At 38.9% G+C, this 14,128-nt stretch overlaps 1 protein-coding gene across 2 annotated transcripts in view; it reads left to right on the forward strand.

Moving 5' to 3' along the window:
* LOC127580781 (cadherin EGF LAG seven-pass G-type receptor 2-like) overlaps positions 1–14,128 on the forward strand; it is a 231,820-nt gene that overhangs the window by 209,786 nt on the left and 7,906 nt on the right. For both annotated transcript variants that reach the window (XM_052034651.1, XM_052034652.1), the window contains exons 23-31: positions 1,630–1,756; positions 3,376–3,576; positions 5,534–5,708; positions 7,564–7,676; positions 8,569–8,648; positions 9,440–9,566; positions 10,592–10,714; positions 12,372–12,499; positions 13,253–13,353. In XM_052034651.1, the coding sequence (XP_051890611.1) occupies positions 1,630–1,756; positions 3,376–3,576; positions 5,534–5,708; positions 7,564–7,676; positions 8,569–8,648; positions 9,440–9,566; positions 10,592–10,714; positions 12,372–12,499; positions 13,253–13,353 (1,175 nt within the window). The remainder of the gene's footprint in view (positions 1–1,629; positions 1,757–3,375; positions 3,577–5,533; positions 5,709–7,563; positions 7,677–8,568; positions 8,649–9,439; positions 9,567–10,591; positions 10,715–12,371; positions 12,500–13,252; positions 13,354–14,128) is intronic.

Below are 14,128 nucleotides of genomic sequence, written 5' to 3' on the forward strand. Positions count from 1 at the left end.
ATCTTTGGGGCTGTCTACATGGAGTTTGCACATTCTCCTGGGTGCTCTTGTTTTCCTCTCACATCCCAAAGATGTACTGGTAGGTTAATTGACTACTGTAAACTATCTTTAGTGTAGGTAAGAGACAAGAAGAAGTATCAGGTGGGAGATGTTTGTCCATGTGAGAGAGAATGGGTTGCAGGGAGATAAGAGATGGGACTGTTCTATGGTGAGGTGATGTGAATTCAGTGGGCCAAATGAATTCCTCTGAGTGGTTGTAAGCTATTAAAATATTTTCTGGTGTTTATTTGCATGGATAACATATTGTGTTGGAAATATAAATGTAAGGTATTAAGGTAACTCCATCACATCATAGAGTCATACAGCATAGAAACGGGCCCTTCAGCACAACTGGTCCATGCCAATTGAGATTCCCATCTAATCTAGTCCCGTTTGCCTGTGTTTGGCCCATATCCCTCTAAACCCTTCCTAAATGTTGTTAATGTACCTGCCTCAACCACTTTCTCTGGCAGCTCATTCCATATACTGACCACCCTCTGGGTGAAAAAGTTGCCCCTGTGAAGATGATTTTATTCTCTCTCCCAATATCCCCTCCAATATTATGTTCAAATGCAGCTCCTCAGAAATTAATAGCCCTCCAGGAGCTTACTGAAGCAATGCCTCAGCCCTGCTGATGGGTTGTGATAACTAATTTATGTGACATCCATAACACCCTGGCATTAAGATGGCTTCTTGGCTATAAGTAATCGTGTGGTTTGAGATTGCTTTTGAATGATGCAAAAGTTTAAAATGTTGTAGATTTGGCATTGTGAAGAACGAGATTGTAAAATTCTATGCCATTAGCTCATGAGGACTGCTTCTCATGAATTTATGATACGTGAATGAATACCATGATGCCAAAATAACATCATGGAACTATTCAACTTGTGTTCTTGGGATTCAGCTATATTGTGTTATGTGTGTCACAGAAATTGAACAGGAAGAACAGGAACAGGAAGACATGAAAGTTATGTATAGTACAGCTGGCAAAACATGGAACACCCTCCAGCCTCAGTCTCCACATCAACCTTAACCTCCTGTCCCCCCATCTGGCTCCAAATTCCCCTTTTATTTTCCTTGTCTTCTTCCACCTGTCATCCATCTGCCTCCTGTCTCCCAATTCTAACCCTGCCCCCTCCCCACACCCTTCCTCAGCCCACCTATCATTGACCAGCCCTTGCCTCACCCTTCTCCCTCTCCTCTTTATACCGACTATCTTCTCTCTCCAGTCCTGATGCAGGGTCTCAACCCAAAACATTGATAATTCCCTTTGCTCCACAGATGCTGCTCAACCCACTGAGTTCTTCCAGCAGATTGTGTTTTATTGCAGAGATGATGGCTGTGCCTTAGCTGGTATTACCTCCTAAATTTTTCTATGCAACTTATAGTTGCTCCTTAAAACATAGCTTTTTGACCAAGCCTTTACAAACTAAACATCTCCATATGTAACTCAGTCAATTTTTGTTTGATAACATTCCAATGCTTATCCTAGGATGTTTTCTGATGTTAAAGAGGCAATTGAAATGATGGTTATTATTGGTGTTATTTTTTAATGGCCCTTTTGTCTTTCTCTGATCTGTCCTGGTGCAGTGTTGGTGGAACAGGAGGCTGGTCGTCCAAAGGATGTGAATTAGTCTTCAGGAACGAGAGTCACATCAGCTGCCAGTGTAATCACATGACCAGCTTTGCTGTTCTCATGGATATTTCCAGACGAGAGGTAAATGGCAGTCTCTGGCTGTGCAACAGTCCTTTCTCATTTAAGAATGTTCAATAACTAGGTAGTCTGAAGTATGCAGTTTATTTGCATTGTGACAGGGTCCATTATATTATTGTTGACATAGCATTCTGGTTCTCATAAGAAGATTGTATGCTTATTTGCATAACATTAACATTTAAATTAAAGTTGATTGGGCCCTTCTGGTATGTTTTGTTTATGTTGCTTTGTGGTTTGAAGTGGGAGCTCTAGAATAGTAGGATTTTGTTTCCTTGAGAAACTCCAGTGAAGCCCCAAAGCCAATAATAGTTCAGGCATACCCAAGACTAAAAATAGGTGGAATAAGGCAGGATTAAAAAGGAAGCAATTAAGCAGCATTAGACTTGAGTTCTAAAAACCTGAAGCATATAAATAGAAGGAAAGGCCAGGGAAAGAAATAATTTACATTTATACAGAGTCTTTCATAACCTCACACCTGATGTAACACTTTGAAGTACAGTCATTGTTGTATTAAAGGTAAACACAGCTGCCAATTTTCTAGCTCCCACAAACAGCAATGTTAAACTGATTGGCTAACTTGTTTTAGTGATATAGGCCACCAAGGGAACCACTTTACTCTGTATAATGCCAAAGATCACTTGGCATTCCACCCTGAAGGGGAAAATGGAGCCTCAGTTAAAGATTTCATTGAGAAGCAGCATCCTTTTAAAAACTGCTGAAGCCCCCAGTGAAGATGCCACACTAAGGTGTTGGTGTGACTTGGAAATTTAAAAAGCCAAATAATTATTGATTTGCTCCACTGTGGGAGTTTTCTTGGCAGATAATTTTTTTTCAATTGTTGTTCTTTTTGTTTCTAAATCAGAAGTTTGCAGGTTCAAGGCCCATTCCAGAGACGTGAGCAGAAAATCTAAGCTTGTACTTGTTCACAGCCTTTCAAGGCAGGGGTAATAAAGGGAGTGGGCTGTATAACGTTGGCCTTCCCAGTGACATCTATGTCCTGTGAATAAACAAGAAAAGTGCAGTTCTGAGAGAGTGCAGAGGGAGTCACATGACTGCTGGTTTTCAGATGAAGTTTAAAGCTGAGGTCCTGCCTGACAGGTGAGCATAAAATATCCCGAGGTAGTTTTGAAAAGGAGCAGGGGAGTTATCTTTTGGTATTCCTGGCCAATATTTATTTCTCAATCAACATCAACAGAAAGCAGACTATTTGGTCACTATTACCACAGTCTTTGTATGCAAAACTTGGTTTTTGCTTCTCCTGCATCATATTACAGGTTTGATGTATCCCGTGGAAGAAATCTTCTGTCAGAAGTTCTAATGAAGATCAATACTTGCAACAATTTTGCTTAATTAATGTATTGCTTGGGTCATGAGAATGTTGAAGAACATGAGGAAATGATGCATTCAAAGTATGCGTTGCAGTACAATGCTTAACAATGACCTTTAAATGGATCTTAGCCAGGTCATGAAGATTATGAGCTGACCTATACTATCCCCTATAGAGCAGGGTTTACAAATTATCTAAATGTATTATAATCTAAAGGGTACCAAGTATGATATATATGTGTATATAGGACTATTGTTTCTGTAGTAAATTCCTATTTCTGCTATTTTACCCTCAGAATGGTGAAATTCTGCCTCTGAAGTTGGTCACATACTCCACTGTGGGTGTCACACTAGGTGCTCTGCTGCTGTCCTTCCTGATCCTCCTCTTGCTGAGGTCCCTTCGCTCAAACCAGCACAGCATCAGTAAGAACATGGTTGTGGCACTCTTCTTCTCTGAGCTCATCTTCCTCCTTGGCATTAACCAAGCAGATAATCCGGTAAGTGGTATCCAATGCTCAACAGTCTGGTGTCTGTGGTAGGACTGTGAATTGCACCTTATGGCACTGCACTTTCTCTGTAGCTGTGACACTTTGCTCTGTACTGTTATTGTTTTTACCTGTACTACGTCAATGCGCTCTGTACTAACTCAATGTAACTGCACTGTGTAATGAATTGACCTGTGCGATTGGTTTGTAAGACAAGCTTTTCACTGTACCTCGGTATAAGTGACAATAATAAACCAATACCAATACCAATAACATTGGAGTCACCTCCCTACATCAGTGAATGACCTTGTGTGAAGTCAGTGGTGTAAATTAATGTGGGTAAGCCTTCAAATCCTGCACCTTCTCACACTATATCTCACAGTGCCTTGACCAATAGATAGATACATTCAATCATAACAGGGTACTCAAGACATATATGAATTCAGAACCTACTGTGTCACAACAGAAGAGGCTGCAGATGCTGAAATGTGGAACAAAAAAGAGAACACTGGAAAAATTCAGTGGCTTAAGCAGCATCTGTGGGAGGCAAAAGGTGTATGACATGTACCATTTTCTTACACAGATGTTACGTGACTGAGTTCTTCCAGCATTCTCTTTTTCTTTCTGTGTGACTATGGTTTAATTTCCCTGAAAATTTTCTTCAGTCAATATACAGCGCTGACTTGTTCTATTATGCCTCCCAAGTTCAGTTCCACAGGCTTCATTGGTATGAATTCCAGAGGCAGAGTACAAGGCACTGTCCCTGCTGTATATGAAGGGTTTAGTGCTGCCAGCAAGGAATGAATTTTCGTGCAACTATAGTGATGTTTTTCAGATGTGACCTAAATGGTGATGAGTCTCATTGAACATCTGTAGGAGCTATCACAGCTCACTGGTCTGGTAACATCAGGCTGTAGAAGGATTGTGCATTTTTTCACAATTTGATGTGTGAATAAGACTGTATCAATTTCCATCCCTCCTGCTACTCTGGAAGGAAATTCCCTCTATATCACAACTGATCTGGGATTAAATCCCCATTATTTAAATGTGGATTTAAGTGCAATAATAAAGACCACATTTGGTGAATTACTATGTTAATTTAGTATGATTTATAAGAAGCTGGGGATTCAGGTTTAGTATAAAGAAAGACTCCAGTCTTTGTGGTTTTGTGGTTTAAAATATCTTTAAACTTAAGCAATGTGGCCCTCTGATGGTGTGGTTGAGAAACAACAGGAATAATAAGATTAAGATATTTCTTTATTAGTCACATGTACATTGAAACACACAGTGAAATGCATCTTTTTGCATTACTGAGTATGTGCTGGGGGCAGCCCGCATGCAGAAAGAATGAAAAAGCCTTTTGAACTCCAGCTGGAATTTTCTCAAATCTGTAGAATGTGAAGATCTTTCAGTCAGTTTTCCCATTCATGAAGCCAATATATTATATTAAATTAATTGTTTTACATATTGCCATATTCAAGGAAAGATGAGAAAATTTCATAGGGCCCATCCAGTCAACAGAAAACCAGGCTGCATGAATAACAAAGCTTTATGAAAGGTGACTTTGAATGCCCAAGCTCGCGCAATGGTAACACATAAGACTCTTAACCTCAGAGTTGTGGGCTTGGTTCCCTTGTTGTAGGATTCACACTTCACACCTTTACACAGACTGTTGGAATGTGGAGCTTGCTGCCACTTGGAGCAGTTGAGGCAATTAGCACAAATGTATTAAAGGGAAAGCTGCTTGAGAGAGGTATGAACAGAAGGTTATACTGGTGGAGTTTGATGGAGTAGTAAGGAAGGAGCCTTATTTGGAGCATAAACATTGGCAAAGTAGTTGAATGGTGCATTCCTGTGCTGTGAATTCTACACAACTCCCACTGCATTCACCTGCGCTCATTTGTTCTTGAACACAACAGCTGATGTACAACTGGTGCAATGTTCTTATCCTTTGTGTTGTCATCCACAGTTTGTCTGCACTGTGATTGCTATTCTGCTCCATTTCTTCTATATGTGCACCTTTGCCTGGATGTTCTTGGAAGGGCTGCACATTTACCGCATGTTGACTGAAGTTCGTGATATCAACTATGGCCCTATGAGGTTCTACTACATGATTGGTTGGGGTGTTCCTGCCTTCATCACAGGTATTTAAAGTACAAATGGCATTTTGGAAATAGAGAACCAATTCTCTTCCTTGAATGAAATAAGCTGTACTCCCAATAAAGCACCCACTTTCCAAATTTTGTTTACCTTAAGAAAGAATGTGAAAATCTTGAGCATTTATAACTAAAATGTAATCAAGTTGAGTTTATGATTCTTGTATTGCACCATGTGCTTTCTGATATCTGATTTGTTCATGCAACTTTCTGATCTGGTATCTAAAAGGAGTCTGCAGAAAAGAACATATTAAGATCTTTGGACCATTTCCATTTGTTAAATGTGTCACAAGTTCAGTACATTTATTTGGCTTGTTTGATGTAGTGCTTCCCCAAGCTATCATAATGGTGAAATGGATGCCTTAAATGGACTTTGTTATCTTTTCGTTCATGAAGCTAGTTGACTCATGTACTCAGACTCTTTGTCATGATCAAATCATTGCACAGACAAAAATAGCTTGAATTTAGCTTGGTGCTGTTCTTCATCCATTTCAATTCAGTAAAAGTGTTTCCTTTTCTTGAGCCAGCCACAGTTCTGTGTGCCATCCTGTGAGAGATGGGGTCCTGTGGATAGTCACTGATGAGAGTGGTTGGTCTTTAAGTGTTGGTCCTACCAAAGGAGGTGGAAAGATCACCGTATAAAATCATGGGGATGAAGCTTGTCTTTGGTTGTTAATGCCAAAAGTGTGTGAGAATACCGACACCAGTTGTACTCACTCTCACAGCTTGTTGTTGAAGTCAAACCTGCAGAGATGAATACAGTTGGCAGCTGATATTTTGGCATGCATTTAATACTAGCAAGCTGAAAATGAGTTTCTCTGCATGAACTGCAAAACCTGTGGCAGTAGCCCGGATAATATCAAAGGCATTGACAATGTTTGCGCTACTCAATGAAGTTTAAAGATCAATGAGTTGTATTCTCAAGTTTGTAAGTTGTCATCTGGTCCACACAGTGGGTTTCATGATAATATTGCATAACTAAACACGTCACAATATCCCACAATGCCACTTACCCACTCACATTCTGTTGTCTGACGAATTGTAAATAATTCAGTATTTATTGACATTTTGCAGCGCTGACTTATGTTACCCAAGAACTATAATTATGATAGACTTGAATTTCATTGTGATTATAGCAATTTTTCTATAAAATCACCATTATTAATATGGATTGGAGCTTCCAGGTGGCCTGTCGTATTCACAGGTGTTTGATGGGGTAAAATAGGGGTGATATTAACTGTAGGCTGAGGGGTGATCTGTTGGAAGTGTATAAAATTATGAGGGGCATAGATAGGGTGGACAAGCAATATCTTTTTCCCATTATTGAGCGATCCAATACCAGAGGGCATGCATTTAAGGTGAGGGGGGTAGATCAAAAGAGACGTGAGGGGTAGGTTTTTTACTCAGAGAGTGGTGGATGCCTGGAATGCATTGCCTGATAGGGTGGTGGCAGCAGCAAATTCATTGGGGGTTTTTTAAGAGGGGCTTGGACTGGCACATGAATTTGAGGAAAATGGAGGGATATGGGCATTCTGTAGCTGGGAAGGATTAGCTATGTCAGCACAATATTGTGGGATGAAGGGCCTGTTCTGTGCTGTACCGTTCTATGTAATAGCAATTCCTGGTTCAAAAGCTAGCATCGCACAAGAAGAGATACAGGATAAAAGGAGTGCCTGCCTCTAGTATTGGAAATTCTTGGGACAGGACAGGAACATGGTAAAAATGAGGTCCCTCACACATTGCTCCTCACTTGCCTCACCACCAATCTGTAAACAATAAACTTGTCTGTTTTTACCTGCTGTATTCTAAACATCACTTCTTTGGATTCCATCTCTTCTTGCAGGCTTGGCTGTTGGCCTTGATCCCGAGGGTTATGGTAATCCTGATTTCTGCTGGCTCTCCATCTATGACACTTTGATATGGAGTTTTGCAGGCCCCATATCTGCAGCAGTCTCTGTAAGTTTGAAAATTTGTTCTTGTGTAACCAAAACTACTCTACAAGAACCACCATGCTAAATGGCACTGTCAACTTTATGCCATTGAGGATCATTTCAATAGATTTTGAAACATTTTCTGTGGGATTTTGAAATAGTTTTTGCAGCTGAAGTAAAGTTAGTAGCAATTATCATAATGGTCTACAACATGTAATGTTAAGGCAGAAACAGGAAATAGGCCACTCCCCCATTGGTCTGCAGTCTTGATTTGCTCCATGTAATTGCATGCTCTTGATCACTCTTCAGACCTTTTAAAATTCCTCCTTATTAGAATTTGTAGCATCATAGAATATTACAGCATGTAGGTAGAACATATACACAATTGCTTCCACATTTAAATCCTACTGGCTCCCTTTATCATGTAAGTCCAAGCACAGCCAATTTTGTTTTAGGAAACTTCTATGCTGTACAAGACCCACAAAGCTCCAGTACTCCTTGCCCAAGTACTTGCTGCAAAACTCTGTTCCCAGTTAGGCAAATCTTCATTTCAGATTTCATATTCTGGTGTATTTGTTCACATTTTTCAGTTTGTCTGTTCCATTGTGACAGTTTGATAACCAAGATTGTCACGTTATGTGGTGGAACACTGTACAGTGATAAAGTAGTTGATCCCAAGTAGTCTGCGCAGGATCATATTAAACTGATGAACAGGGTCATCGCTGCAACTGAACCTTTAATGCAAATATGTACAATGAAGAATAGTATTCCTTCATTAAATCCTGTCTTCATTTAAGACTTAATAATTAAGCTGTTTTAGATATGCATCTGAAAGAAGTTAGGAAATGGCAAAGAGTAATGTGCAGTAGCTCAACTGTTGCTTGTGCATTGTAAATATTATATTTTCTGTCTTGCAGATGAATGTTTTCCTGTATATTCTGTCTGCCAAGGCTTCCTGCAGACCGAGACACCAAGGTTTTGAGAAGAAGGGGACAGTGTAGGTATTCTTGGATAAAATATTTGACAAAGATGCAGTTCTATTTTAAGCAGTAATCAAAATAGAAACACATAATAAAAAATAATTAAAATAAAAGTAATTATTCAAACAAGGAACATGTACTAAATTGGCACATGGAAAGGAAGTGGCTGATAATACTACACCAGGCTATATTTCTTTATTTCTAAATTGTTAATCCATACAAATGTCAAAAATCGGCATTTTTTTCCAGAAGAAGAAATAATCCTGAATGACGTTGAATTATTTAATAATGTTGGACCATTTGGTGCTACTTCATTTGGCAGCACTGACCTAATAAGCTCTGGAGGTGAAATTTGGCATTGCTGTGACTCAAATTGAATGGAAGCATAAGGTTTTCCTTTACATTTTCATCAATGAAAAGAAATATTGAATAGGGGATCTATTGAAAACCCAATCCACAGTTGGCCATTTTGTGCCTCTGCCAAAACTGAATTTCACATCATCTGAGCCTTGTTCTTTGTAGGGTACTTTACTCAGTACACAAAATCCTGAGTCCCCTGACCTGAAATGTCCTGACCAAAGTTGCTATGAAGATAGGAACCCTATTGGCACCATCCACCCTCCTCCCCCCCAGCCCACTTAAAAAGTCAGCCTGTGCTTTACCAGGGTGTAAGTATACAGCTGGCACTCTATTATATATGTTAAAGTGAGTATTGCATTTGCTATAATAACATTATAAGGCAGATGTGAATTTGGACTTTCTTGTCAACAGAGTAGTTGTAACTCAGTTTTGTTGAATGTTTTGATAGATCTGGATTGCGTACAGCATTTGTGGTGCTTCTGCTTGTCAGCTGCACATGGCTCTTGGCCTTGCTTTCTGTGAACAGTGACACCATTATTTTCCACTACCTCTTCGCTGGGTTTAATTGTCTCCAGGTAAAGTTCTCCCTCATTCACCTATGATCCAAGTCTGTAGTGATCAGCTTTGAAATCCACTTCCTGGTTTAGTTTCTTCCTGTTTCCTTCTCTATTTTGGCTTTTAACTTCCCCTAGCTGTTTTATCATTATTTTTAACAAATCATATCTATTGGCAAGTTAGCATGGTAAGAGTGAGTGTGGAGAGAGCTGGATTCAAGTGAACTAGGGATTAAGATATCACTTGGCCAATCTTCATTTCTGAATTGGGTGTCAGTTACCATCTCACTCAGGGCTGACACAGATCTTCTTGTAATTCTAGTAATAAAGGACACCATTGAACCAGACAGATTAGCTCCTCAGAATTTCCACACAGGCAAAAATACCAGGGAATTGTTTTTAAATGTTTTCTTTTACACAGTTTCCCAGTGATGCACTTCTCTTTTTTGATTTGATGTATTTTCTAGGATAATCACTTAAAACATTTTTAAAATCATAAAATAAAAACAGAAAATCCTAGAAACACTCTGCAGGTCAGGTAGCATCTGCGGAGAGTGCAAATGAGGAAATTTTTAAGAAAAAGCAGTGTTGGTAAAAAAAAATTACCAAAAAACGTAGTGAACCTGAAAACTGATAAATGCCAAGGACCTGATGATCTACATTGAAATAGATGACCAAGTTGATAGTAGATTCTCTGGTTATCCTTCCAAAATTCAGTTAATTATGGAATGTTTCCCAAAGATTTGGAGGGTAGCAGTATTTAAGAAAGAGGGAGAGAGGAACAGGCAACTACTGACCTGGCATCATTAGTAAAATAATGCTGTAATCTACAATAAAGAATGTGATATCAAGACATTTAAATAATTATAACATAATTGATGAAATGGGACTGATGGGATTACTCTTTTTGGGAGACAGATTGGGACTGTAAATATTTTTACTTTGAGGAAACCTTTAAGGCAGTGATCTGATAGAAGAGACTGAACTCATTTTTATCAGCTGGTAACCATGCTGCTACTTTGTACTAATATCTTTCTTGCTCGTAGGGTCCATTCATCTTCATCTTCCGCTGTATCCTCAACAAGGAAGTAAGAAAAGCCTTTAAGTATGTCTTCAGTAAGAAGAACTCAGATGAAACTGTGGTCACAACGAAATCAACACTGGCATCAGTTAGTAGCACTCTCTTTTTGATTTGCCCTTTATGTATGTACTTCTAATGCTGGGTGAAGTGTCAATCCGATGAAATTAACGTCAAATAATAATTTTACTTTCCCTTGCAAACAACGTTGTTCCCAGAATTGCATTCTTATAGCAGAAGTTGAATGTATTTAAATAATGGAAGATGTGTTACAAACTTGATGGATTCTAGTAAATCCAGATTCTAGAAGTGAAGTCTGAAGAATTTGTATAATCATTCTTTAAATACAATACAGACAACCCCTGTGTTACATCTGTTCAGGTAACGAAAATTCACCCTTACAGAATTCACAAATCACTGCCCAAAAATTTGAGATATGGACTAAAATTCATTCTCATGGAGTTTATGTGAGGAAAAAAGTAAATAAACAAACACACATTATTTTTTTTTAACTCGTGTTTCTTGATGCTGATCACGCAGCGTTGCAGAAAGTCGCGATATGGACCATTTTCGAGGAATGCAGGAGTCACCTGTATGAAGTATCTAACACTTTTATTTTGCTTTTTGAGATTTCTGTTAAAATTTACATTTACATGATTTTTCTTCCATTGCCACTTAGCATCAAAAAAGTGATATATTGGAAAATAATACATAAGACCTCCTCGTATTTCCTCAAAATTATCAACTTAAGACTCTTTTGAGATGCTGAGTATATACATAAAAGGCTATATTTTGGATGGGCTTTGGCAGTGGGTGACATCAACTTAGTAAAAGATAAGAACTGGTGTCAAATGAAACTGGGGAAAACTCTCCACTGCCTGTTCATACCTAATGTAAAGGAAGATAGTTGTGGTTGTTAGAGGTTAGTAATTCCAGCCCAAGGCATCCCTGCAGAAGTTCTCAGGACAGTGTCTGAGATCTAGCCACCTTTTGCTTTATTAATAATCTTCTCTTCCCAACAAGATCAGAAGTAGGGATGCTCACTAATGATTGCACAGGGTTCAATTCTAATTCCATTTGCAACTTCTCAAATAATAAGCAGGCATGCATGAAGGTCTGAACAGTACTCAAGCACAAGCTGAAAATTGGGGTAATATTTGTGCCACATATGTCAGGCACTGATCATCTTCAAAGAGAGTGAGTCTCTCCTTGATATTCACTTACATTACCATTGAAAATTTTCACATTCAGTACCATGGGAGATGGGTGGGGTGAGGGTATCACCTTTTACCAGAAACTTAACTGGACCAGTCATATAAGTACTGTGGCCACAAGAGCAGGTCAGTGGCTGAGTATTTGAATGACTTGCTTCCTGACTCCCTAATACTTTCCATACCCCACATAAGGCATAAACCAGGAATGTGATGGAATGCCTTCCTCTTGCCTGGGTAACTGCAGCATCAACAACACTCGAGAAGCTCAGCAGTATCTATGTCAAAGTCAGGCAGCACCCCATTTGTCACCTTAAAAGTGTACATGTTCCACCATTGGCACACTGTGGCTGCAGCTTTAGTCACTGCCAAGTCACATGGACTACAGTGGTTCAAGAATGTGGCTCACCATGTGTTTCTAATGGGAAATTAAGAACGGCCAGGAAATGAAAAAGACTAAAATGTTTTTTATTTAAAAAAAAGATTTAAAAAATGATTTTTTATGGCTAATTGTCTCTTGACTTTGCTTTCAAACAGTCATTGTGTAATAACACATACATTGATGGGCGTGCATATCGTTCAGCCTTTGGTGATTCAACTGGGTCAGTGAGCAGTGCTTCAAGGTCAGGAAAAAGCCACAACAGCTACATTGCATTTGTTCTCAGGTAATATAGTAGGGAGGTTGCATTCTGACTACTGTAATGTTACTGTCATGATTTAAAGCACTGTCCTGCTTCCATTTCAAAAATGCCAATCATCTAAATTCCCTGATCCAGGGTCGTGACCCAAAACATCAACCATTGCTTTGTCTCCACAGATGCTGCTCGACCTGCTGAGTTCTTCCAACAGTTTAATTTTTTGCTCCAGGTCCCAGTGTCTGCAGTCCGTAGTGTCTCTGATCTAAATTCCTGGTAGACATAATGAATAGCATCCGTTCAATTGAAAATCTTGTCTCGAATTTCTTTGCCTCAGATGTAGTTCCTTTGTGAGGACAGATTGCAAACAAAGCATCACCGAGATATGGTGTTGGACTGTAATATAAAGGCAAGATTAGTGCATTGTTTTTGTTTTGGTCAGATTTACATATTCACTGTATTTTCTTGGAGGGGGTGATATTCATTCACAAATTAAGATATAACAGCAGCTGAGCCCATGTTGCTTTCTTGAAACAAACTACTGCTCTCGTACTCCTGATTCCCAAGCAGACGTAAAAGTAAAATTTGTTGTATAAGCATACCATGCCTGTAGGGACAGCTTGATGGAGTGGGGGAAGTGGGTGGTGGGCATGTCTGGGTGGGGTGCTATGTTTAGTTCTTCAGCTTTGCCCATTTTTGTGGTGGTATTGTGGCCCTAATGTATACACCTATTAGCGTTGTGCCTAGCTACCCTATTCCTGACAAGTCATTCTCTTTCCTCAGGGAAGAAGCTGCCTTGAATAACAGTAGCTCAAGTCAAGCTCACATTGCTCTCACTGACCATGCCACTTCATTATTCCATGAGATTAAGGCAAACCCAGATGGTAAGAACTCAATATTTTTGATACTGTGCATCCTTCACTGGACAGTTTAAATGCATTACCTCAGAAGATCTGCAAGTCAGTATTTAGTAATTTAGTAACTCTTTCACAGTTAAATACAATGAGAATGGAATCGAAGCATTAACCCACACAATCCTGTTATAGCAAGCTTGTTAATTATTATAGCATACCACTCTTTAAGGAAGTGTCTGTTTTGAACTGGAATATAATTGGAAATGAAATCATATTTTCAAAATCTCTGGTAATTTTAGGGAAAGAGTTTTGCTACAAATTATTTGCATTGTTTAGCTTCATGAATTGTGCTATGATACTTAAATGTTGATAGGATTGTAAATTCTGACCATTATTTGCTTTGCATATGAGGAGTAATATCTGAGAGAGAAGAAAAGATCAGCACCCTTCTTATTTCTGTTTGGTCAAGCAAATAATTATTTAAGTGGTCCTTATTGACTGAGAAGCAACTGGAATGGGATCTTAGCTTGCTTTTCACTTTTAGTAGCAGCTAATAAATTTTCACATTCTGAATAACAACTGCTTCAAGGAAAATTAATGGAAAGGTAATGAGTTTCTACTATTCAGGATACTATACATTGATTCAGTACATACCTGAAGAGTTGTGGGTACATCCTTACAAAGAAGAATTACATTTTTTGATCTTTTCAAACAAAGAAAAAAAAATCCCATTGTTTTTCTACTTCATCACTTAAAAGGACGTTCAGAACTTGTATTACTTGTCTTAATTCTCCAATAGCAAATA

This window comes from Pristis pectinata, chromosome 20, assembly GCF_009764475.1.
Source record: "Pristis pectinata isolate sPriPec2 chromosome 20, sPriPec2.1.pri, whole genome shotgun sequence".
NCBI classification, from domain to species: Eukaryota; Metazoa; Chordata; class Chondrichthyes; order Rhinopristiformes; family Pristidae; genus Pristis; species Pristis pectinata.